Raw genomic sequence first — 27,997 nt, 5'->3', positions numbered from 1 at the left:
TAGCGGGCGTCAAGAGATAAGCCCGACGCGCCTCAGTGCTCGCGATGGAAGCCGTCGTGCGCCGCGTGCTGCTGCTGGCGCTGGCTTCGAGGGCGGTCGCCGCCCAAGTAGCCTCCTCGGACGACCTGCTCAGAGGTGCGTTCCCACACGGGGCGAGTCTCGCTTCGGCTGCAGGTTCATCGCGGCGAAATAGGTTGAAAAAATATCGTCTTAAGTGTTTCCCGAGGCTGGTACATGTCTTTGAAGTTAGGGCTAAAATACATTTTTTTAAAACGTAAATTATTGAGAAATTATTTAAATTATTATGTTAAATTGATCGCAGTTCTAAAACTCCCTCCAGTTTTGTCGCTGAAGCAAAGTTATTTCATTGAAATAATTGGGGGTAGTAACACGTCACAAATATACGTGGAAAATAAAGATGTTGGGAATGGCACTTTCGGGTCAACCTCGATCACAGTGTGTCTAAAAATTTTGGATTTTCAGTGTACATTTGAATTTTCTGGGGACGATCAGAAAATAATTTGAGGAATATTTGTTAGTTCAGGAAATTTAAAAGAAATTTAGTTGTGACTTGCATATTGTATTTGAGTTAAATCTTCGTTTGATGCAATTTTTTTTCGTGTTAAATATTTTAACAGAGTAGTAATTTTTAGCACGAGGGGCTGAATTATAATTACTATAGTGCCTTGGAATGCAGTGTAACAAACACCACTTTCTGCATAGTTTACAGGAGTCTCGTTCAGGTGTAAACAATTTTGTAATAGCTTTGAATAATCCGTGTGCATGTTGTGACTACTTCAGTGTTAGATATAAGGTTTTCTTTAGAAATATAACATAATAAACACTGTACATTGTTTCTGTAAATGGAACAGAAATATTGAATAAAATCAAAGATATTTGAATATTTGTACATTTACATGAAAACAACTGTATCACTACAAAATAGTGTTCACAGCAATACTCGATTAGGATTCTTACGCGGGAATTTCTGGTTTGTGTTGTACCAGTACCTGTAATATTTAAAGTTATTAATTAATCTTTCAATGAATAGGTTTTCTAATAGGTATTAACTGCGCACATTAATAAGCATGATAAAAGAATATTAAGTCAGGTTATTGCATATTTTGTTATCTTTTCCATGGTTTAAAAAAATGCTGGAATGAAAAATCTATTAAAATATATAATTATGCGACAATTTTCGTAAGAAATTCTCTGTATTATTTCGAAGAACAAATTTCATATATGAAAAAACAACCATAGCCATGTGTTTTACACATTTACAATATCTCTCTTGTAGTATTGCAAACTATTTCATGGCAACTGGTGTTCAAAGGAATCCTGTAAAAGTACAGAAAAAAAATTTCCCTGTAGATTAATTTTTCGTTATCTTAATTACACACACATAAGTGAATTTTTAATTTTTTATATCCATCCTCTCTTTAATCTTAAATGCTTTTCCCTTCACAACTCATTAGTTTCACTGCTGATACACACTTGGAAATACAAATTGTTAATTTTTTTTTTACATTAAAGCACATAGATTGCGACACGACAAAATTTTCAAAACAATATAGATTGTACAGTAGCAACTAATTGGTTACCTCTGCAACAGTTCATCGCGTTAGGCCTCTCGTTACCTCAGTCGGAGCATCGCGTACGAAAGCTAATATGGAATGTCGCAGAATAGGCCTGTTATAGTTGCTTGCATTGCGCGAGTTTCATCACGCAGAGCGTCTGTTCCGTTTTGGCCTTGGGCCCAGCGCGGCTCAACAAGTAATTGAGATACGGCGCTGACCTTGCCTAGTTTAAAGAAGCGACTGTGCTTGCGGTGTAAATCATTTTTGGGAGTCTTTATTAATATTTACTATGAACATACTGTGCGTTCGTCCGTAGCAAGCCGACATTGAAAAAGACCTAGGGATTTAATGCCCGGGCGTTTTAGGTCGTATAGATATGCTATTTTTTTTGCCAATGCTTAATATAATTGTTGTACAAAACATGGAATATTCAGTATGGCTTTCATATACAACATTACACTTATAATAATTTCTCAAGACATAGAAAAGTCAGAGAAACTGAGGAAGGACAGACTTCTGCCTTGGTACGATACTATTTATATTTACCTAAACGGATTTTAAGAAAATTTATAAGAAGCCGGTCATGTTAGCGGGATCGTTTACAGAACACAGGTACTTCAAAATACGAGTCAAATGTTTGAACAGTGCGCCTTTTCTCTCTGTTTTAGAAAGTTTTCTGACTAGCCACGAACACACGCTAGAGTATTGGTCTTTATTTTTAATAAACGAGCCCTTTCGCCGATTTTTTGCGTGACGTTTTGGGTTGGGGCATTGAGTCAGTTTGTCGATGTTTTGTACGTTAGGGTTCAGTTTTGGTTCGCTGAATATTATGGGCTTTGTTTGGTGCACCAATTTCTACAAAATTGAGTTTATATCATGACCATATTCTTGTTCAGGCAGACAGAATTCCCCAGCCCCGAGAAAATTCAATTTTTAATTTGCTGTTCTATAATAGGATGGTCCTTAAATGTACACATATATATTTTAATAAATCCATACGTAGATTATTTTCTGTGATTTTCCAATGTCATACAAAGTTCTTTGATGAGTAATCTGTAATCAAAATAAGCAGAAAACAAATTTATGAGTTGGTCACAAATATTTTGGCACTCACTGACTAGCCCTGAGTGACTGGTAAACAAGGAAAGGAATAAAAAGCCACGCTAAATAATTATTCGTGGCTCTTTTAACTTGGTTTGGATATCATATTATTTCTTTATAATATCATTCAGACTAATATAAAATACAATGTGTTGCGACATATCATGTTATGTCAGCATTATTCAAATGCTTTTAATGAAATGGTAAATGTACGATTAAATTTACGCTTTTTTGATAGTATTGTATTAAGAACACAATAAACTTCTGCAAAAACCAAATTATTTAAAACAGTGTTAAGGATCTAAGCATCGTCACAGTGGTAGTATGTATAGACGTTTCTGTCTGCACTGCAGGAGACATCTTCAGATCTGTACGCACTAACATTGCGTCAAGACTCAAACTTGAAAGCCAAGGTAGTTTATCAAATTATGGTTGCGAAAACATACGATACCTATGCTTTATTATACATTTATTTAGTAAAAGTGTTTTCTATTTTTTTTAGGATTTCGGGGGAGGGGGATATCCCATCTATCCCCTCCCGTATGTACACCCCTGGTTGTACAAGTCAGCACAGCTATAGATCGTCTCATTCTTACATTGCAGAAAATGGCCTAGGCGCGCACTGTTGCCAAAGCTCTAACACATTACTAATTTCAGGTTATGTGTTTCTTTGGAGTTCTAACTAAAAATATTTTAAGAACTAATATCTTAATTTATAATATTTTATAATATCAACGTATATAATTTTTGAATAAATCGCTACTTTATATTTTACTTTAACTTACAACAAGAAATCGTTCAACCACATTCATTGATAAGAATTCATACGATAATTGTGTCATGAACTTGATAAAGAAATTAATAATATCACATACATAATAATCACTATCACTACCGCTGGCCAAATTTGATACTCTCTCTGTAACAGCTGCGCCGGGCTGACTAGGAGAATGAGGTTGGGGCGTTGGAGACGACAGGGATAAAGTGGATGAGGCTAAACTTATCAAAAACCTTTCATCATCTTGAAATTCTTCAGCTCTTCTTTTTTCACCTTCATGTTTTTCACCTTTCCTACATTTTTTTTCCAGTTTTGTTTTCGTAGATAATCATAACCTTTTGTTAATAAGGAATCCATATCACGCGGGCTTAAATTTGTGTCACGCAGACTTACGAATGATTTCACTTCGACCCCCATACCATTTCATAAAGGGTTGAGTTCGCACTGATATGAGGGCAAGCGAAGTACATGTTTTCGGGCTATCTTCTCTTGCAAAAAAAAGACTGGATTCCAGCATGTGCACCGTAAGGTCCAGATATCAGCATTCATTACAAACAGTCCAGATCTTATTTGCGAGGGCTGAGAACTGGCATCACCAGTCAGGTACTGAAGGCATCCTTCATTGGCTTCAATATTGTCCCCGCCAGGGTGTTACTATGTGGGAAAGAGCTGAACCTTAAGCTGACCAAACCTCCAGCCAGGACCACTCTATTTCACTAGCCCTTATACCAATACACATCGGCTATACTGTCACAGGACTTCCAGTCCCAGCACAATACAGAGCTAAAAAGGTTGCAGGTGTTATCCGCATCCAGAAGAAGATATGCACCTTCCAATAACAATCGGAAAAGCTGTTAAAGATCTAGCTACAACGAGAGGCCGATACAACCCATCCCAGCATCGCCACCACCAAGAACCCCTTGCTCACTTAGCTTACCAGGCTGTTGACAGTGTCCGTATCCCTATGGTCACATATTGCTGGCAACTACTCCGATCTGTCACTACTTTATGGGACCCCTCAGTTACCCAGAAGACCCGTGGTCCAGCGGAGGCCGATTTAACCTCTTATAGCTGTCTGGGCTATTACCAGAGCCGTAACGTCGCTCACTCGAAGGGCTAGGGAACCCTCCAAGCTTGTTCCAAGATATAGGTGCACCACTGCCAAGTGCGAAACTGCCAAGCGAAGTACATGATCTCCGAGATCACATCTCTGAACCACCGGCCACACGCAATTCCATCTTTCCCTGTAGCTGCACCCAATAGGTTAGAACCAGGGATTAATCTGTTCTAAGAATGGGATCACAATTCAGGCACTGAAAGCAACCTTCCGAAGGTCAAGAATACTTTCACCGGGGTTTTACATGCTTAGGTGTGGGGCCGACCTTTGCGACCAACCCTTCAGCCGACCGCAACCCATTGTACATGCCCTTTAACCCACCACAGGCTGGCTGCACCCTACTGGTTCCTCCCATCAGGCCAAAACTATGTGGGGGTAATCTGCTACCAGAAGAAGGTACACTCATTCAAATCGAAATCAGGAAGTAACTAACCAGACAGTTGACTGCCCGTGCTACCTGAAGACAGTTATACTGACGCCTTATCCCGATATACAACATCATCTGGGACTCCTCAATCATCCAGGAAACCCGTGGTATGGCGGAGGCCTATCAAACTTCTAGTAGCTATAAGATTGTAACCAGAGCTGTATCGCTGCTCACTGTGTCAGCTTTCCTCAGGGCTCAGGATCCTCCTGCTTGCTCCAAGCAGAGAACCACTGCCAAGTGCGAGTCCTCCCCAATCTAGTCTGGGACCGATAAGAAAATCTCAGCGGGGATCTATTTACTTCAGAGGACCAACCCGCACTACTACCAACTTTTGGTGAACCTGTGGGCTTAAGACTGTTTGCATCTACACAACTCAGATACAGCTGCTGGAACCACCACTGGCCTTATGGACTCAGAAGCACCTCGGCGAACCTTGGATATTTCTCCCACTCCCATCCCGGCTCAAGAGGTTTTTTTAGCCGAGAAGGCCCGGGTGCAACCGACCCGCCAGTGGCACACCCAGTCCTCTCCATTTCATTGGCTGATGTCTCGTCATCAAGAGACAGGCCTTTGGGACCCAACATCACCAGGGATAGGCAGTCGAACCCTCAGAAAGGCTTCTGTCGCATCTTCCGTTGCCTGCAGATTCAGTCCTTTACCATTTCTGGTATCCTTCCGGCAAGTGAGGATGCCTAAAGCTGGGTACCTACCAGCAGAGTCCTCTTTTGCAGATCTTTCGATCAACCATCGGTGCCACATGGAGGCATAGGATTGCCGTAAGTGTCGGGAGGCTATATCTTCGCGTCAGACCCCCTTCTCTGTGGACCAATTGGGCCGTTGTCTTGGAAACTAGAGATGACAACAGTTCCGACACCTCATCGGACAATCAGCTTCTCCCGCAGAAGATATGCCCATTCCCAACCAAAGCGAAGTACATTTTGACCTACGCTTTTGGTTATATATTCAAGTTTGTATTTATTGTACTTATTCCTTTACTGTCCTACAATATGTTTAGCAAATCCCACTTAATCATACTGACGTCGTCTCACTAATTCAAATACGCACAAACCCTTAAACCACTGGCACAGGCCAACTCTATTGCTTTATTGTGTTGTATTGCTTCTCAGATGATTTCCCGCGAAAAATACATCTATATTACTGATTGTCTACGTGTTTATTTTCCGAGAATCAAAGTTAGTTATAATAAATTATAATATATTTCAGTGGTTTCTTACAAAAACGGCTTTGACCACATTGACGAGAAAATTTGTGGACATAACTTGATGACTCGTTCTTGACCCATTAGGCTGTGCGATAAAATAGATTACATACACATAAAAAAAATGTTCTGTACTTTTACAAAAGTATTCTTTGGAAACCAGTTACCAAGAAATAGTTTGTAATGATACAAGAAATATATTGTAATTGTGTACCACACATGACTATGATTAATTTTTATGTATATGAAATATGTTTTTCGAGATAATCCTGAGTATAACTTTCGAAAATTGACACATTGTCTGATACTTTACTTTATGTTTTATTCAAGTATATATTTTTATACCACGAAAATGATTAAAAATGTGTTATAATTGGACATTATTTTGTTTTATTATACTAATTAGTGTGCGTAGTCAATACTGGAAAGCTATTGAGAGAACGGTTTACAAATAACTTTAACTATTGGAGGTACTGGAACAACAAAAATCATAAATGCAAGAATAAGAATCAGAACCCAGTATTACTGCGAACACTATTTTGTAGCGCTACAGTTATTTTCATGTAAATGTACATAGCCTAATTACAAATATCTGTAGTTACATGCAGTGGCGTAGCCAGGATTTGTGTATGGGGGGTGTTAAGAAGCATGCCCCCCCCTCTTAATAAAGCGGGGGGTCCGGGGGTCCTCCCCCGGGAAAATTTGGATTTTAAGGTGTAAAATAGTGCTATTTTAGCAGTTTTCGTTTCTTAAATTTAAATATTGTAATGGTAAAAATTTTATTAATTTTAATATGAAATTTGTGTGAGTGATGAATAAGAAATTAATTAAAGATTTGTAGCTTGGGGGGGGGGGGGGGGGGGGTTGAACCACTAAAACCCCCCCTGGCTAAGCCCCTGGTTATATGGATATTTCTGTTCCAATTACAAAAAAAAAATCATCACACTGTAGCACTCGCTGCGCGCTGAATTGGACGCGGTGTGGTGTTCGCAGCCATGAGGAACCCTTGCAGCGACGACAGCGACTGCTACTGGCTGCTGGACTCGCGGTGCTCCACCGGCCTGTGCAAGTGCGACGAGGGGCTGGCGCCGGACTACAGCTCGGGGAGCAGCGCCTCCTGCGTCAGGCGTGAGTCCTTCAGCCCCTTCAGCCCCTTCAGCCCCTTCAGCCCCTTCAGGCCCTTCAGCCCCTTCAGGCCCTTCAGCCCCTTCAGCCCCACCAGCGACGAGTCCCCGTGCGTTGCGCGAGAAACCACAAGACACCTCCCGACCAGCTTACTGTGGTCACGGTGTCAAAGCCTCGATGATACAAACATTTTTTTTTTGCAGACACTCGGAAAAAAGTCTGCTCTTTTTTTTTTTGTAAATATACCTTTGCAAACCCTTTTACCAATATTGTAACGTTGTGCAACACATGGCTGTAGTAATTTTTGCATGTATGAAAAACCTTTTTCGAGATAACTCTGAGAATTTTTTAACAATGGAAAAGATGATAAATTATTTAATAACTAGATTTCAATTTATTTTACTACGCTTATCAATTTGCGCAATTAATACTGGAAAATATTCAGAGAAACGGTTTACAAATAACTTTAACTATTGGAGTTACTGAAACAACACAAAGAATGAATATCCGGGTAAAAATCCGAACATAGTGCAACTGCGAACACCATTTTGTGGTGATACATTTGTTTTTATATGAATGTAAAAATTTACAAATATCTGAAATTTTACATAAATATTTCTGCTCCATTTAAAAAAAAAAAAAAAAAAACGCACAGTGCACACATTTCTCAGTAAGGGATAAAAAAAATACTCGCCACAATGCTTTTGAATAATAATGTAAACATTCTAATAAAGCGATACAAATTTTTATCAACGCTATTACAGCAAAAAAAAAATTTTGAACAAAATATATTTAAATACCTTAAATATCCTACATAACATTTATTTCTTTCACAATTTTAACGAAGGATGCTGAATGAAACTTAAGAAAAACACTCCAATACATACCCGGAATTTAATTTTATTAAAATTATTTTTTTTTACAACTGGGGTACCTACTCGAAGAATGAATAAGACTTATATTGTAAAATCACACAATATGGAATTTTAAAAACACTACATGATATTTAGAGCATACCGTAATACTTAGAAAGGTGTTTTTTTTGTAAGTTCATTCTAATATTAAGGTAGCAACAAAATTATTTTTGTTTTATGTAAGGAAGTTAAATTATTATATCACACCATTCTATGATCCTTCCTTATCTTTCTAAGATTGTAGCATCACATTACAAAATACAAATCCAAATTTGACGTTACCTGTTGAGATTACCTATAGGAAACTTTGTGTGTTGTTCTATTGCCTTTATGCTTATGTGAGAAAAAAAATTAGGATTTCGGCCTTTACAGTCTTGAAGAGTTCTGAGTACAGAGTTTGAGTTCCTAAAAGTTATATATAATTCTCATTTAAAAAGAGCAATGATCACTCTAAGTGGGTGCTATAAAAGGGGCGTTTCTTCTTCATCTCAGACGTACGGTACTCAGGATACGTGCACTTAGTCAACAGTTACTGTTGCAGAGGCAGGGATGAACGCAAGGGGTGGAATTTAGAAAAGACATGCCCCTCCCCAAAACCAAAACTCCAAAAAAACTTTAAAAATATATTATTCTCACCAAGAAAATCATAATTTTGAAAGCAAACAGCGAGAAAAATGATTCCAACTCCCCCCTCCCCAAACGCAAGACAGCAGGAAGTTCTGCCCTTTTGGATTTACTTTCTGTAATGATGTGATGTGTATTCAATCTCTGCATATGCAAGAATAATAACTTTGAACGTTTTGAAAACATAGATTATAAATTGAAACTATAGTTTAGATGAGTTGGCTCCCTGATATAACTTAATTATGCCATATTAAATTGTGTTGTGATCAATAATTAGTTTACCTGGTAATGTGAGCTTGTATGAGAACCAATCTTATTTTTAAAACAGCAATGACTATAGATCACACTACTTGGATACAAGTAAGATACACATAGCCGACTCGAACTAACAGTGGGGTCCGGCATAACTTAGATGATATGATTATCTATCTGAAGAATATCACAAAATTAAAAATTTATAACCAGGGATTTTGAGGTTCATGAAATGCCTGGAAATAAAGCAAATTATATATGGCTTTATAATGTCCCGTCCCTAAATAAATTAAGTTGCCCGTAGCTTTGTTTTATTTATACAAATCTAAAGTTATAATCTGAAGTTATCTAATAGTTCAATAAAACTAGCCCCATCCCGCTAACGCCCTTTCTACAATGACACGGAAACGAAGACGGATCACGTAAAACGGAGAAAGATCTCACGGAACAGGAGGACCCGTACGGATCAGCTCGGCAATGCTGAACTCTCACGTATTCGTTGACTCCGTGCGACCAATAGGAGCCGAGTACTTGGCTGCGGTGGTAGCCATGTTTGTTTATGCAAGGGCGCCCATACCTATGGGCAGGGTGGGTCCGTGGCTCCCCCTAGCTTTCAGGCAAAGGAAAAAAATTAGGTGTTCTTGAGCATTTTGGGCAAATTTTCAGTCATTAAAGGCCATTTTTGGCCATTTTTTTGTCATTTGTGATGGCTTGCCCCCCTCCCCCAAAACATTCTGCCCCCCCCCCCCCCTTTCAAACTTTCATATGGGCGCCCTTGTGTTTATGTGCTAAATACGTTGGAAATGGTTCCAAGTAGAAGAATATCTAGTGTTGCATTATATTAGTTTTTTTAGTTTCATTTTGTTATAGACGCTGCCCGTGATTATGATCTCAAAGCATGATGTATTTTATAATTAAAATTGATGTTTCGTAACCTTGGAATGCAATCTCACTGGTTTCCGTCCAATGTGGATGGAAGCAGCTGCAGCGAAATGTCCCGCGAGATCCGTCTCCGTTGCCGTTCACCCAGCGTGGAGCCCGGGGATAGTGTCTCGTGTACAACTGTGGTGCTCGCGTGCCGAGAACGAGCGCGAGGAGCGCGGGACTCACGGCGGCTTGTGTGGACAGTGGCGGTGTACGCGGGCGAGCGCTGCAGCACGGACGCCAAGTGCCGCGGCCTGGGAGACAACGCGCGCTGCTTGCCCGACGCCACCGGCCAGGGACACTGCCTGTGCGACGCCAACCACCACTTCCTGCAGGGCAGGTGCTGGCGGAGCGTCGGTGAGTGGGCGGTTACCTGCGCCACGTCGCCATCCCTGGAAGCACTTCCGAGTAACTTAGTGGCAGGTTTCACGGGAGTCTGAACTACTTCAGGTGAACATGTTCAGCTGTTGAGTGCGGTTACACACAGTCTGAACATGTTTCGTTCGAGGCCATTTCCCATTTCACTTAAACAGGTTGGCAAAGTAGTTCAGATCGACATATCTTCTACATTAGCCTCTGATTGGCTGTTTAGAATATAAACAGTCTTTTGCAGAAATTCAAGATGGAAAGTGTTTCTGGCACAAGTTCGAGTAATATTTTACCGAATGCAACAAAAAAAAAATCAACAGATAATTATATATATATTTTTTAATTGATCCTGACCTTAATTTTCTTAAAACTGAGATAGGTACTCTCACTCAAAAAATAATAAAAAAAAAGTTTAAAAATGTTACTGTGCATGTTGTTTGAATTCCCGATTTGTAAAAAAATATGGAGCAATATGTAAACACATTCCATTTCTGCTGATAATGCTGTATAAACAAGTGAGAAAATCCCGCGTTTTCTGGATACAATTACAAAATAGAGATCAACAACACAGTCATTCGTTGACAGTAGACAATCGGTTTTAGAGCTAAACACACTTTTTAGCAACTACCGTGTAACCGTACACTTTCGTGTTTGTAAACTTGTTTACTTAAACATGTTCACCTGAAGTAGTTCAGGGTCCCGTGTAACCGCGCCCTTAGTTGCAGGTTCCACGTGTCGGCCGGAAATGCGTAAAAAAAAAACCGTACTTCAAAATACAAAATTCGAAATTAAAACACTACACCGATTTCACTGAAACTTGGTGGGTGAACGTTTCATTTAAATATGATTAATCAAGCAAAATACAACAAATTCATTTAAAGAAAATTCCCAAAGGAAAAGATTTTTTTTTCTTCTCAGTGACGAGGTTTGAACCAAGTTAATAATTAACTTTCGAAATCTACAAACGCGCGCTCTACCACTGCGCTACGGAACCTGTTAATAATCTGCAACACGAGTATGTCGTATAATCAGTGTAATGCTAGTTTTCTTAGGCATTTTAAGATTTGTTGTTCAAATTTACTATGACTATAAGAGTTTAACAAATATATTCCAGGGTAGTTTCACAAATACAAATTTGAATTTGGAAAACCAAAAAGTTTTTCATGTACTTTAATGTTTAAGAAAGTGACTATTTACAAGTTTAAGTTGCTTCACGTGGGTCCGCCATCTTTGTGTCTTATTTCCTTTTATCGGCCATCATTCCATTTTCACGAAATTTCTACTACCAAATGCCGTATACCGAGAGCTAAGATGTTTACAAATTAATAAAAAAAATTGTGGTCGATTCTTTCAATACTCGCCAGAGATGTGTAACATCTAACCTCGGTAACGAGCAAATTTAAGTGTTCTCATGTTGCAAATACATTAATACTCGTAATACGAAACTCGAAGACGAAATTTGACTTAGAAGTCTTTAAAATAAGGCCGTCCGCAATACATGTACCAAAAAAAAAGTGTTTTTAACTACATTTATTTAAGCGAAAAGCACGTAGTTTCCGCACCTGCCGCTAGAATTAATTGCTGGAACAGCTACGTCATTTATCGTATCATTCGATATGCAGAATTAAAGGATAAATTATATAAGGAAACGGCTCTGATAAAAGTGAAATAAAAAAACCTTAAAAAAATACTAAATTTTAGCTTTTAATCCGATTTCGTCAGGGAATTTGATTAAAATTCTGCCGAATTTGTCAAAAATCATTAAACAGTTAACATCATAAAGTTTCCCGTTAGTTTTGTGAACTTTGGTTCATGCCATCCGCCACAGATGGCAGCACCGTGGTAACACAATTCCGTTCCATGCGACTTCCGTTCCAATCACGAAATTACTTCTATCGAATGCCGTATACCGAGAGCCAAGATAGTAGTATATAATAGTATGTCCTTCGCATGGCTTCTGGCTGAGGAGCCGAGGAACCGACTACCATCTTGGATTGTGACGTCACGGTGGCCATCTTGGATGACCTTGACCTTTGACCCTCAAATTTTGGCCAAATTCACCCAAAATTCGCCAAATTTCGCCATCTTTCCAGTTATTTAGAAAAATATTCCGCCAAAAAAATTGAAAAAAGAAAAACATTTGATAATTAAAAAATTAGGATTTCGAAAAACATCAAATCTTTTTTCCTTAGAAAGAACACAAAATCCTATAAACGGCTTAAGCATCCATGTCTACAGCCTCCGATTAGCCGTTTCTAGGAAAAAAGATGCCATGAACGCCATCCTGGATTATGACATCACCGTTGCAATTTACGTTACGGCCGCCATCTTGAAAAACTTCACTTTTTATCTGATTTTTGAAATTTTTTTTAAAATTTATAAAAAAAATTAAATTATCAAATTTTGATTAAAAATATTAAAAAAAAAAAACTAATCTTGCAATTTCCGTTACGGCCACCATCTTGAAAATCCGTAATTTTTATGTTGGAAAATCGGTATTTTTTAAAAATTTTTAAAAACTAATCGATTGAATTTAATAATAATATTTTAATAAAAATAATTAAAAAAAAAAAATACACATACGACATGGAGCTCGGAGTACTCGGTTAGAACCCGGCGAGGTCAAAGACAAGATGTCGACAGGTCCTTACTCCAGTCGCTGGCAGACTGACCTCTCACATTTATTTCAAGGTATATATATCGTCAGCTAGTATTACGTCATTTCCGCCATCTTGAAAATATATAATTACAATGCTAGAAATTCGGGAAAAAAATAAAAATAATAAAAAACTATTAATTAAATTCTAATAGAATTTTTACAAAACATCGTTGCAATTTTCGTTACGGCCGCCATCTTGAAAAAACGTCATTATTATGCTAGAAATTTGGAAAAAAATCTCAAAAATTATAATAAAATTTTATTAATCACATTTAAATAAAATACTACTTAAAAACGCACTTACGCCCTGAAGTCCTTGGTTTGAACCCGGTAAGAACAAAAATTAAAAATGTCAATAGTTTCTTTTTCCATGGAAGCCACCTGTCGGCTGACCTCCCACGACCAATAGCAAGTTATATATCATCAGTTAGTATGGCATCATGTCAGCTATATTGTTTTCGTCTGCTGGAGACCTCCATATTGTTACTAGAGCATGACACCACCATGCTAGTTTACATTTAACCGCTAGAGTGCAGAAATCATTTATTATTACTGACGCAACCGCCATTTTGACATTTGAGCACCATCTTGGAATTGTGTAATTATTCAGCTAGAAATTCAGGAAAATATCCAAAATTCACCAAAAGAATTGCAAACACTATACTGATTGATTCCTGTCCTTGGTTCGATCCATGGGCGATAAAAAAAATATTTTATTTAAAAATACCACAAAAGTGACAGGTTAAGGAAATAAATCACCACAAGTTCTTTAGAAACGAAACATTTATTACTTAATTTCTATTCTGCTACAGGAACACTTGCGAAAGCCAGCAATCTTATTAATATTTTTGCCTGCATTGGCGTGAAATGGCTGATTCTAAGCTCCAATCGGTTTTATTCTAGACAGAGACCATCCAGAACCTTTACAGACATAGACTTACTCTTCTTGACAGAGTTTCTGGACACAGTGTTTAACAGTTTGCTTCGTGTCGTCAGAACTGTAAATTACAGCAGGCGATGTCTTGAATGCACACTTCTTCACTTTGTCATCGAACGTATATGGCTTTCCATATATACAGTCCAATCAGAAGTTATATTTTAAAGGTGTGTTTGTTGCTACATCATCAGATAGCTAATTTATAATAATCTGCATGATATCGCCAAGTAAAGTACAAATGTCTTTGGATCCAAATACTCCAACAGCTCCAAAGCTCCATCAGCTCTAAAGCTCAAATTGCTCCATCAGTTTCAAAGCTCCAACAGCTCCAAAGGTCCAACCGCTCCAAAGCTCCAATTGCTCCAAAAGCTCCAAAGCTCCAACAGCTCAAAATTCTCCAAAGGCTCAAACAGCTCCAAAGCTCCATCAACTCCAAAGCTCCATCAACTTCAAATGCTCCAAAGACTCCAACAGCTCCAAAGCTCAAACAGCTCCAAAGCTCCAAAAGCTCCAATTGCTCTAACAGCTTCAAAGCTCCAATTTCTCCAAGAGCTCCAAAGCTCCAACAGTTCCAGATGCTCCAAAAGCGCCAACAGCTCTAAAGCTCCAACAGCACTAAAGGCTCCAACAGCTCCAAAAACTCCAACGCTCCATCAGATCCAAATGTTCCAAAGGCTCCAACAGCTCCAAAGCTCCAAAGTTCTATCAGCTCCAAAGCTCCAAAGCTTCAACAGCTCCAAATGCATATTTAAAATATAACTTGTGGTTGGACTGTATATATGGAAAGCCATATCCGTTAGATGTCAAAGTGAAGAAGTGTGCATTCAAGACATCGCCTGCTGTAATTTACAGTTTTGACGACACGAAGAAAACTGTTAAACCCAGTGTCCAGAAAATCTATCAAGAAGAGGAAGACTATGTCTGTAAAGGTTGTGGATGGTCTCTGTCTAGTATAAACCGATTGGAGCTTAGAATTAGGCCTTTCACGCCTATGTAGGCGTACATTTTTATAAGATTGCTGGCTTTCGCAAGTGTTCCTGTAGTAGAATATAAATTAAGTGATACATATTACATTTGTAAAAGAACTTGTGGTGTTTTATTTCTCGAACCTGCCATTTTGTGGAATTTACACATAAAATTATTTTTTTTTTTGCATCGGCCAGGGATCGAACCAAGGACAGAAATCAATCAGTATATTGGTTGCAATTTTTTTGGTGAATTTTGGAATTTTTCTCGAATTTCTAGCTGAATAATTACACAATTCCAAGATGGTGCTCAAATGTCAAAATGGTGGTTGCGTCAGTAATAATAAATGATTACTGCACTCTAGCAGGTAAAACATAAACTAGCATGGTGGTATCATGCTCTAATAACATGATGGAGGTCTCCATCAGACGAAAACAATATAGCTGACATGATGCCATACTAACTGATGATATATACCTTGGTATTGGTGGTGGGAGGTCAGCCGACAGGTGGCTTCCATGGAAAAAGAAACTATTGACATTTTTAATTTTTGTTCTTACCGGGTTCAAACCAAGGACTTCAGGGCGTAAGTGCGTTTTTAAGTAGTATTAAATTTAAATGTGATTAATAAAATTTTATTATAATTTTTGAGATTTTTTTCCAAATTTCTAGCATAATAATGACGTTTTTTCAAGATGGCGGCCGTAACGAAAATTGCAACGGTGTTTTGTAAAAATTTTATTAGGATTTAATTAATAATTTTTTTATTATTTTTTACAATTTTCCCGAATTTCTAGCATGAAATTATATATTTTCAAGATGGCGGAAATGACTTCATACTAACTGACGATATATATACCTTGAAATAAGTTGTGGGAGGTCAGTCTGCCAGCGACTGGAGGAAGGACCTGTTGCCATCTTTTTTTTATCTCGCCGGGTTTGAACCGAGGACTCCAAGCTCCATGTCGTAAGTGTAAATTTTTTAAATATATATTTTTTTAATTTTTAGAATTAGATTCGATCGATTATTTTTTAAAGCATTTAATTAATTTTCCCGATTTTATAACATAAAAATTACGGAATTTCAAGATGGCGGCCGTAACGGAAATTTCAACGGTGACGTCATAATCCAAGATGGCTGTCATGGCATCCTATTTCCTAGAAACGGCTTATCGGATGCTGTAGATATGGATGCTTATGCCTTATTTGAGGATTTTGTGTTCTTTCTAAAACAAAATGACTTTTGAGGTTTTTCAAAACCGTTATTTTTGAATTACAAAATTTTTATAGATTTTTTTGGTGGTAATTTTTTTCCAAAAAACTGGATTTTATGGTGAATTTTTGTGAATTTTGGGTAAATTTGGGCAAATTTGGGCAAATTTGGTCCAACATTTGCAAATTTTGAAGGTCTAAGATCAAGGTCATGGTCATTCAAGATGGCCACCGTGACGTTAGAATCCAAGATGGTGGCGTCTCCTCGGCTCCTCAGCCAGAAGCCAGGCGCAGGACATACTATTATATACTACTTAAGATGTTTCACATCAAAAAGATTAAAACTGGAGAGGTAAAACAGAATCGACTCCAGTCCACACCTGAACTTTGAAATCGGTTTTCTTTTGTTAACATATATTATTTTACATTTTTAGTGATACTAAAATGTGAATGATGTTTGATATTTTTTTGCCCATTCTTTAAATGATAAAATTTATGAACATTATATATATAGTTTAAAATTTTTGTCTCGTCATTAAACCACCCAAAACCTTTCCTCATCTGTCATCCCCTCAACACGAAGCTGGAGTAACATAGCCGCACCGGTCGCGGTGCAAGGCTGCGAGACAATACTCACTGGGTCTCGAACCCACATCTGACTCAAGTGTTTTACCCCTTAATCAACAATTGGAACATGCATATGAATTATTTTAATAGGAAACAAGTTGCCAAGAAATAGTTAGTAATACTTATAGCACTGCAAGGCCTTGGCATTTTTCCAATTAAACATTAGCATAAATAATTTCATTATGTTTTTTTTTAATAATTTTCAGTACTTGGTCAGGTTTCTCGTTTCAATGTGTACATAATGGCTGATTGAATATTTCAGAGGTAGTCGTATGTTAGCAATGTGTTGTTTTGCCCTTATTTTTCATTAGTTCATGTTTTTAAGTATGTCTGTTAATTTACTTAATTTAAATTTTAAAAACTCTCTAAACGTCATTGCTATTTTATGTTTTGAAGTGTAATCATCTATTTTTGTTGGAAAGCATGGCGATGGAATGTGACGGTAAAATTGCATCAGTGCCAGAGAAAGAAAGAGATAGGCAGGTGTGCCTTTGAAGTGCAAGAGAGAGACAGATACGGTACTTCTTTGCGAGCGTGGAAACTCAATGACAAATGTATCATCAGAATTGGAAAGAGACAAAGAAGAGAAAGCCCCTAGTTAATGTATGCACAGTTTTTTTTTTTAATTTTTTGTATCTTGATTTTGGATTGGCTGATTTTTTAAAGTGTTTCTTAAGCTTGTAAGTGATTGATAAAGATCTCAGGCTTTCGCGGCCACTGTCTGAAGTAGATTGTCTTCTGGTTTGTAACCGCATCCAAGTCGAATATATCACCAACGTTTTGGTCGACTCTGTAGTCGCCATCATAAGGGTGAGTAACCTACTTGAGAGAAGTGTTTCCCGATTGGAGGGATACTCCGGCACGTGACCACTCCAGGGGACGACATTGTCATCGTACCTCCAAGTGTGGGTTGAGGGTGCTCCCAGGGAGGGGAGGGAGTGGCGGCCGCAAACAGGCAGCCTACCCTGGTAAAAAAAATACCCTACCTCAGGTCACCTCTGGCCAATGACTGTAACCTGCCACGTCCGTATGCTTGCCTGTGTGTGTTCCGCCTCCCCTTAAATGGACAAAGCCCACTCCTTAAATAGACACGTTCTGCGAGGCTCTTGCGAATGTTTACGCAGACAGCTGTTTGTGCAGCACCGGCCACGCTCGTCACAGGCAGCACAGCTGGTCTGTGTTTCAACACAGCGGTGAATTAGTGAGAACGCATCCATCCCGGGATCCAATATTGACGTAAACTTTCGAGATCATGAAAAAAAAAAAAAATAAGGGGAAAAAAGCCACTGGTTACTTTCCCAACAAACACCACAAGTCTTTTCGTTTTTATTTTTTAACTGTGGTTTCTACAGTAAATGATTTCAGGAGGCATTTATCTAATACAAATTACAAACAAAATTTGCTGAAAAATATGTTTAAAAATTAAATTAATCAGACTGGTGCAATTGAGTTTCCGTACCTAAATTGCATTTGCATGACATTTTACAACTCGGAAAAATAAAACATTTGGTATATAACTGTTCAAACAACTCTATCTTTGCTCAACAATTACAAGCTAGCAGATACTGTTTATGCATTTTTTTATTAATTTTTTTTTATTTTTAAATATTTTTTCCTGTAATTTTATGATATCAAAGAAAACATGTGGTGGTTTTCTCCGAGTACTTCTGATTAATCTGGTCAATATTATGATGGTTTTCTCCGTGTGCTCCTGATTATTCTTGCCAATATTATGATGGTTTTCTCCGTGTGCTCCTGATTATTCTTGTCAATATTTTGATGGTTTTTCCCGTGTTCTTGCAATCATTCCTGTGGTTTCTTCAAGTGTTTCTGACTATTCTGAGAAACCGCTTTTTGCATGGATTTTTTTTTGTCTAATGAGACATGTCATTTTATTTGGAGTTACATTTAATTCGATAATTTCTGCTACTAAATCAAAACTTGCAATATTTTTATCAGGTGGGATTAAAAAATATCATTACTCAGTCAAATTAATATTACGCCATGAGACATCTGTGGAGCACCAACATGCAAGACGAACTTCCTTTTCCTTGGAGTCTAGCGAATCCATCCTTCTTTTGCGATCGTTAGTGAGCATCCCGCATCCTGCATAAAAGAACTAAATATTATTTACCTGCAAGCAACATGTGGCGACATCTGTTGTTGAAAAGCAGAACTACATGCATAAAGTACTTTTGCATGAGATATATTAATTCTCGCTGATGAAATATGAAAAAATTTCTATTTAAGTATTGGATCTAATTAAAACACTCAATTGGTATCTGGCATTAGTCTCAGTAACTAATATGAATTCCGATTTGGGATCTGACGCTGTATCGAAAGAACATAGGTGTAAGTTTTTCAGTAAAGAGTTTATCTTGAGAAAGAATAAAAGACAACACGAGAAGAATGACTGTGTTAAAAATCCACTGCGCAATATGATAAGTTGTGTTCGATGTAGCAAGTCGTTTACGCGGAGAGAGAGCCTAAAAAGACATGGCAGAACTTGTAGCGCCAAGCCTGCGTACAAGCTAGAGGACAACGATAAATCTACTAGCCTAAGGAAGAGTGATCTGCATTACGACAATAATTTTCTTGGCTCTTCCGATCTCGACAAAGAACTTAAATTGAAGGAGGTTGATGATTTACGGAAGAATGAATACAATGGAAGAATCCTTAACGTGAAAAGTGAGAATATATTCCAGCCGAATTCAAGTAGATCTTTCCTACTTTGTAAAAATGATGGACTCCTAAAAAGGAAGCATGAAGACGATGAAGACACTTCAACATCATCAAAATCGAATTATTACGGTAAATTGGGTGAAGACGATTCCTTCTTCGGTGATTGTTACAGTGACTCTGAGGCTGTTGACAAAGACATAGACTATGATGAAGCACCTACAGCTGCCAAGATCGAAGAATGTGGCGGTGTGCTGAGGCCGAAACGGTGGAAACGACGTGATTTATTAAATAAATCTGATCAAGCTTGTGATGATCACCGTCTCAAACATGAAAGATACCCTGAGGTTGGTGGTAAAACGGAAGACACCAGAGATCATAATATTTATTATAAAGGTGTAAGGAAGATGCTGGTAGAAGAGAATGATTACACATCATGGAAAGATCCAAACATTTTGGTTGACCGGCTAAGACTTCTACATGGTTCGCTTTGTGCAGGAAACTATTCGTGCATCAAAGAAATATCCGTCATACTCAAGGAACTGAGGAATGCTGGCTACATACAATAATGGCTTGTTTTACTTGCATTTGTATAATGTAAAGCAATAAAATAAATAATTTAAATTATAAGAATTTAATGTGTTTATTTCTTGTATTCTGATTTCTAACTAAGACTTAGATCTCGTAACTTGTGCTTCCTTTTAGCCGTTTTTTTTTTTTGATGGAGCTTCCAAATGTGCTGCCTTTTCGATGAAGGTGCTTCCAAATGTGCTGCCTTTTCGTTGTCGGTGCTTCCAAATGTGCTGCCTTTTCGTAGTCGGTGCTTCCAGATGTGCTGCCTTTTCGTTGTCGGTGCTGCCTAATGTGCTGCCTTTTCGTAGTCGGTGCTTCCAAATGTGCTGCCTTTTCGTTGTCGGTCCTGCCAAATGTGCTGCCTTTTCGTTGTCGGTGCTTCCAAATGTGCTGCCTTTTCGTAGTCGGTGCTTCCAAATGTGCTGCCTTTTCGATGACGGTGCTTCCGAATGTGCTGCCTTTTCGTAGTCGGTGCTTCCAAATGTGCTGCCATTTCGTTGTCGGTGCTTCCAAATGTGCTGCCTTTTCGTTGTCGGTGCTTCCAAATGTGCTGCCTTTTCGTTGTCGGTGCTGCCAAATGTGCTGCCTTTTCGTAGTCGGTGCTTCCAAAAGTGCGGCCTTTTCGTTGTCGGTGCTGCCAAATGTGCTGCCTTTTCGTTGTCGGTTCTTCCAAATGTGCTCCCTTTTCGTAGTCGGTGCTTCCAAATGTGCTGCCATTTCGATGGCGGTGTTATCTTTTCGTTGTCGGTGCTTCCAAATGTGCTGCCTTTTCGTTGACGGTGCTTCCTATTGTTTTTCCTTTTTTGATGGTGCTTCCAAATGTGCTTCCTTCTTTGTTGATGGTGCTTAATTTTTTTAATGTTGTTTTGACTCTAGTATTTTAGTAAATTGTTCTTGATTTGACTAGCGTATTATTCAAACCGGTTAATGTATATAAACGAGTCCTAGACAGCAGGACGCTCAGTTTGTTACTGCCGTCGACGGTGTACGGATCACCTAGTTTGTTTCTTCTGGTGCATAAGTCGTGTAATTGCCTGTTCTTGAGACTTCGATGGCATCTTTACCGACATTAACGTCGTACTCGATGGAGGATGTACCATCGACTACGGGAACCATGACGTTGGCACCGACGATGTTGGAGCAGATCCCGTTGGCAACGCCTCTGGCAGCACTGGGGGAGACTTCAATGTGTGCTGTTTTACCATCAGCTGAAGTTTCATCAGCATTGAATACTTCAATTAATGAAGAGCGTACTTCGCATCAGTGCAAATACTGTGGTGCATCATTTACTATCACCTCAAATGCTCGCAGACATGAAAGAAGCGGTTGTTCTAATAATGTTCTAAGAAAATCAATTTCCGTGCAATAAGTGCAATAAACTAATTTCACGTCTCGATAGCTTACATCGTCATTATAAAAAAGGCTCCGAGACGTATAATGAACATGGTTATTGATTTGACTCATGTGTTGTACCGGCTAATGAGACTATATAAGTGATATGAACTTCAGTCCGTCTCTGGCTGTGGTGATGACCGGATCGGATAGACATTTAAAGTCATGTAAAAGGCTTAGTCCATACAATAAGAAGACTGTTTGAATCGAGGAATCCAAAAGGCTTTGGTAATTTGTTAGTGTTTTTTTGTACTTGTAGTAATGTATTGAATTTATGTAATAAAATTTTTTTAAAAGAACTTGTGGTGTTTTTATTTTCTCAAACATACACTTTTTTTAGTATATTTTTTTAATTAAAGTTGTTTTGTATCGACCAGGGATCGAACCAAGGACCTTAGTCGATCCAATCAATCATTATATTTATTGCTAATTTATTTAATGAATTTTGGATTTTTTCCCGCATTTATAGCATTAAATTTACAGATTTTCAAGATGGCGGACATGACGTCATGCTAGGTGACGATATATATGCTTTGTAAAAAAGTGGTAGGAGTCAGTCTGCCAGCAGTCACCACGGGGGAAGGATCGGTCGCCATTTTTATTTTTTTGCCCTCACTGGGTTCGAACCGAGGACTCCGAGTTCCATGTCGTAAATGTATGTTTTTTTATAAATATATTATTAAAATTTTATTAATTAATTTTTTTTATAATTTTTAAAATTTTTTTTCGTTAAAATCGGATTATAAATAAAAAAGTTAAAGATGGCGGCCGTAACGGAAACTGCAACGGTGACGTCATCATCCAATATGGCGGAAAACACATCGCCGGAATGTTCGAGAACACAATGACGTCATCCAAGATGGCGGATCCAAAATGGCCGAAGTGACCTACATGTACCGTTACGCTATGTCCCGTTACGCCGTGTCCCGTTACGCTCGTCCAAGATAGCGGATCCAAAATGGCCGCCGGGGTCAAGGTCAAAGGTCAAGGTCACAACCGTCCGAGATGGCCGCCGTGACGTCACAATCCAATATGGCGGTCATGGTATCCCTATTCCTAGAAATGGCTTAACTGAGGCTTGAGTTAAGGATGCTTAAGCCAGTTTTAGGAATTTTCAGCCGCTGGGATTTTTAAGGACTATAAAAGGGGAATTTTTCCCTCGAAACGGGAAAATTTTCCCTCGAAAAGAGAAATTTTTGAATTGAGGAATTTTTTGAGATTTTTTGGTGGAACTTTTTTCCACAGAAATGGAAATTTTGGCGAATTTTGAGGAATTTTGGGCAAATTTTGCCCAATTTTGGCGGATTTTGAGGATCAAAGGTCAATGTCCTACTTGTCCCGTTACGTTGTGTCCCGTTACACTCATCCAAGATGGCCGCCGTGACGACACAATTCAACATGGCGGACACCGGCACCGGCCCCACAGCCAGAAGCCAGTTTCCGGAGCCCCCAAACTATACTACTACTTATGTAGCTGTTCCATTTAAAAAAATTGGTGTCTGTAAAGTCGGTTTACGGACGATAGTTTAACGTGACGTCATCACAAAACATTGATGAAACTATTGGATACTTTTATAAATAAAATTGAATCATTTTTATTGAATTATCACTATTTTGTATGGATACAAAGAAGGAGTGAAAAAAACATCTACAATTTAATTGATAAATTTAATTTTATTTCCACTCATTTATTCAAATATGTTTATTACTTTAACGAAGAGATTATTTTAACTATAACTTTTATACATGTTTGCTTTTTAACTTCTTCCAATCTGTGTTATTCTGTTAAGGATAGGACGATGATAGGAAAAGTAGGAAACGTTTGAGAGTGTTTCAAGGATGATGTGAAGGAAAATGGCTTACCCAACACCAAGATGCAGTCAAAAATAATAATTATATTTGCGCCACGGACTCTGAAGCAATGCTAGGAGGAACGGGTTAGCAAAGAGCAATGAAAATGTTACATTGAAATGCATGAAAACAGAATTACGCCACGGACTTGGTCGCAATGCTAGGAGGTTCAGGTTAGCAAAGAGCAATTTGAAATGATCGTAACGGGACACAGCGAGACGGGACAATGTGCGTAACGGGACACTTTTTCTTGCGTGCAGCTGGCGTTCATTGATTTATTAGACGTTGTCACGTCAAGAAAGAACTGACAACGTGCGTGTGTTGGCAGGCCTGGGCGGGCGCTGCACCGGCGACGTGGACTGCTACCTCAAGAGAGACGCGCACCGCGTGGCCTGCGTCAACTCCACGTGCAGCTGCATCCCCGCCGGCTGGTTCTTCCCCAGCGAGGACCGCCTCTCCTGCGTGGGTGCGTGGGGTCCCTCCGGCGTTTCAGGGCGCTCTGTTGCCAGACACACGCAAACAGCGCGGACGCTTCACGCGCCAATATATAATGTTATCAAAATTTTAAAAATAAATTTACAAAAAATAAAATTTTAAATGAAAATTTGGGACATTTTCTTGTTGTGATTCAACAAGAGCACCACCATCAGATAATATTCAATATTTTAAAAACACGCAACTGAAAGATGCCGACTGTTTTCAAACAGTTTTAACCTAAAATTTGGTTATAGTTTTTAATATTAATATTTTTGTTTCTGTTCAATATCATGTTATTGATTTAAGGTCTTAAAAAAATCACCAAATAGCAAAATTTGAAAAAAATAGTATCATTTAATATAATTATTGACTATACGCAAAATAAGAATTTAAGTATTAACGAGCCGGATGGTATCAATCTGGCAACAGTGGGCACCAACTGCTCTGTCCTGCAATCCGAGAGTGAGACGTTTCCCCGTTACCGACCTGGGGCGGACAAAAGGACTGCGTGCTCAGTCACGGCTCGAGACAACCTCTGACTCGTCAAGAACCAGCTGACTGTGCCAGCGAGAATACAGGTTGTTCAACAAGGCGCTAACGTCACTCCTAGGACTCATTCCGTGCATCATTTCGATATAAATATCTGTACAGAGTGTGTTTTTTTTATTCTTTTTAATAACTAGACTTAAACTACTAGACCATTTTCCAAAATTTTTACATCGTTTCGAAGCTACAGTATTCTAGATGAACATAGACAATAATAAAAAAAAACATGTTTTTGTAATATACTACTTTATTTTAACTACAGTGTGTAGAAACGACTAATGAACTTATTCCTTGGCTAACGATGAGTCATAGATGCAATAATAGTTCATACGGAGCTGATTTCATAATTTGTAACGAAATGGAAAAATCTGTATCATCAACGGCGAGAACCACATCTGGAGTCACAAGTGTGGCCTCTATTCCCAATATCGAATCAGTTAATTCGAGAAAATTGGCAATGCCTTGCAATGAACAGCTTTTTGTGAACGACGATGACGAATGAGACTGTTCACTACAGGACCGCACGAACACGTGAGGAAATACTTGCGCACATATCACGCACGTGACTGCAGCTAGCGAAGACTGTCGTATGCAGTAGGTGGGTACGAGAGTGTGCGGCCATGTGTATGGAATTACAGAAAACATTTAAAAAAATCCTTTGTAGATACTCAATTTTGTTGGTCAGCTGAAAACACCATAGTTTGTTAGTGCATCACTGCATTTCCATCTGAATGAGTATTTTTTTGTATTCGTAATATTTTTAGTGTTTTGAATTATTCTATAACTATTATGAGTATGACCTATTTTTAGAAGGCTTATTTTACTCCAATTTATGTAAGAAATAAGACAGTGAGTGGTAGTAACTCCTTGTGAAACAACCTCTATAGGGTTCAAGTTTAAGTGTAAAATTAATTTTTACAAACGATTATGTAAAATAATTTAAAAAAAACAAAATTTAAAAAAATATTTTTTTTAAAAACCTTACAAATTATTTGAATAAAAAATATTATTTCTGGAATTTTTCCGTAATTAAAAAAATAGTATTTCCCACTTTTTTTTATCAATTAAAATAATTTTTGGAGTGTAAAAAACAGCGCCTGGTTGGACGGAGTCTCTCGCAAAATTTACCAATAATTTCCTAAACTGAAAAAATTTAATGCTGTGACATAACCTGTTATTTATATGGTGTTGTTTGGAAAACTCTTTTTAAACAGCATTAGTTTTATTTTTAAGAAGTTATTTTTGCAGTCAAATGAATATCATGCGCATACTAAGTGTTTTCGGTATATAAAACTAACATTGCTAAAATGAAAAAGAAAGAAGTGAACGTTAGTTAAATAATACCTACTAATTTTTACTGATCGAAAATAAATTATTCAAATTTTCTTGAAAATTTTTAAGGCATTAACAACAAATAACCATGTAGTTTTTATTATTTAAGATGTGTTTTATGACTTTTTTTGTTTCATACCATTCGCATTGCATATTATTTTTTTGTCATACATGTAACCTGATATTTTTTAAAAGTTACGCGATTTTTTATATTCAAAATCTTTGCGTGATTAATTGTGCCATTTTCATTCACAATAGGTCCATTTACTGGGTGTCTACGGTTTGTATAACTTTACTTAGTCGCACTTTAAAATCATTTCTTCATTAAATCTGTCATTAAAAAAATCATTCAACATGCCACCTGAAACCTAGCTTTATTATAATTTCCTAACTACTATCAAGTTATTTGCCACTAAGCCTGCCAGCATAAAACATGACAACGTTAATATAACTTAATTATTTAAAAAAAGTCAATCTTACTCAGTTGAAATAAAACTTAATACTAGAATACGCAAAGTCAATATGGAAAAACAAACAGAGAGAAAAATAATGTAGTGTTTCAAGTATTACATTTTTTTTTTAGTTGGGCGGCCAACTTTTTATTCTGCTTTAGAATATCACAAAAAGAAAAAAAAAAATAAGTTCATAGCCAGGAAAATATTTTTTTTGAACACATGCAGGTCGTCTTGCAAAGTCTTGGCTTGAGGAAAACTACTATTACCATATTTTATTTACTTGCTAGGTTTTTGCTCAAAAATTTCGTTACCTGGGTGTGCAAGCTGGCTATTATGTATTGTTGTCATAACGGGTATCACAATCAGGGGCGTAGCCAGGGGGGGGGGGGTTAATGTTTCAACCCCCCCCCCCCTTTAGCTCCAAATATTTAATTTATTTCTTATTCATCACTGAAACAAATTTCATATTAAAATTAATAAAATTTTTACCATTAAAATATTTAAATTTAAGTACCGAAAACTTCTAAAATAGCACTATTTTACACCTTCAAATCCAAATTTTCCTGGGGGAGGAACCCCGGACCCCCCGCTTTAATACGGGGTGGGGACCATGTTTCTTAACACCCCCCATACACAAATCCTGGCTACGCCACTGATCACAATTAAAGAGAACATCCTTGACTGCATGAGCTCGAGTGTGAGTGTAATGCGTGTGTGTTCCAGACTCGGCTAGCGGCGTGGCAGTGACCGTGTCGCTGCTGCTGGTGGGCGTGGCGGCGGCTCTCTGGCGCTAGTGCGGGTGTCGCGCGCATGCGCGGTGCGGCTCGGCCCGCGCCCGAACATGTCCGAAGTTCACACGCTCACTCGTGCAACTTCGCGTTTGAAAAAATAAGAAGGAACAAAAATCGTGAGATTTCATGCGTTTTCACGATTGCGGAATATTTTAAACGACGCTGGCATAACTTATTCAACCTTACGTTCATGACGTGAAAAAACTTACAAACAACCCTTCCCCCCCCCCCCCCCTCCATTTTCCTTCTCTCTGGGGAAAAAAATCTATCAAGAACGAAATTGATCGAGAATGTTAGTTATGTGACATGCGTAACCTAACATCATTTTAATCTTTGCAACAGAAAAAAAAAGTTTCGTGTACTTTAAGTACACGAGTCATAAGTTCTACTTTCTTGGCGTAATAGAAAACTAACTGTAAATTTGCTTACTAATAATTTATAGAAATAGATTTTTAAAAGGCCTCGAGTAATATTATTTACACGGTTAGTAAAGTATAAATTCAATCAAAATAATTTTTTTTTTCAAAAATACATTCTTATATTTAAGTGTATAAAATTAATTATTAAATTTAGTGGACTAATCGAGATGAATTAATAACGAAACTCAAAAAATATCCTGAATGTTTATTCTAATTTATTAATTATAATTATTTATGAAAATAATAATGTAAAAAAACAAAAACAAGTTGTACGAATGCGGATCGTTGGCACTTCTGACTCAGGGTCAATGAATAGTTAGTCCCACCTACCCCCTTTTCGCTCCTCCCGCATAGAGCCTGCTCTAGATTGTTCCAGTGGCGACCGCGGGGAACTCCGGCTTCCGCGTTACCGACACCACGATCCTGTCAAACCTCGTGACCGGACTGCGGTCTCCACTAGCGGAGTTTCCTTATTCTCAACTGTTTGTTTTAATATACATATATATATATAATTATATATATAATTTTGAGCAAAATAACTATGCAATTAGTAACCCAAAAAGTACTTATTTAATTTTAGACTTTTTTTTTAAACGGAAACGTCTGTATGAAGGGTATGTGCAGAATGTATTTATGTATTTTTAATTTTTAAAA

General features: G+C 37.9%; 1 protein-coding gene across 1 annotated transcript; it reads left to right on the top strand.

Moving 5' to 3' along the window:
• The first annotated feature begins 2 nt into the window (after window positions 1–2).
• LOC134531458 (uncharacterized) lies at window positions 3–27,962 on the top strand. Its single transcript, XM_063367172.1, has 5 exons — window positions 3–135; window positions 7,213–7,347; window positions 10,263–10,415; window positions 23,652–23,789; window positions 26,857–27,962. The coding sequence occupies exons 1-5, from the start codon at window positions 45–47 to the stop codon at window positions 26,925–26,927; spliced, it is 588 nt and encodes a 195-aa protein (XP_063223242.1). The 5' UTR covers window positions 3–44; the 3' UTR covers window positions 26,928–27,962.
• Window positions 27,963–27,997: the final 35 nt, after the last annotated feature.

The sequence above is a fragment of the Bacillus rossius genome, chromosome 3, assembly GCF_032445375.1.
Source record: "Bacillus rossius redtenbacheri isolate Brsri chromosome 3, Brsri_v3, whole genome shotgun sequence".
In the NCBI taxonomy this organism is placed as follows: domain Eukaryota; kingdom Metazoa; phylum Arthropoda; class Insecta; order Phasmatodea; family Bacillidae; genus Bacillus; species Bacillus rossius.
This window is presented reverse-complemented; position numbering and strand designations above follow the sequence as displayed.

Excerpts from the sequence above, each read along its gene's own strand:
- LOC134531458 (XM_063367172.1), top strand. The coding sequence starts at position 45 with ATGGAAGCCGTCGTGCGCCGCGTGCTGCTGCTGGCGCTGGCTTCGAGG. Across the intron at positions 136-7,212 it reads CTCGGACGACCTGCTCAGAG|CCATGAGGAACCCTTGCAGC; the intron begins GTGCGTTCCCAC and ends TGGTGTTCGCAG. Across the intron at positions 7,348-10,262 it reads CAGCGCCTCCTGCGTCAGGC|TGGCGGTGTACGCGGGCGAG; the intron begins GTGAGTCCTTCA and ends TTGTGTGGACAG.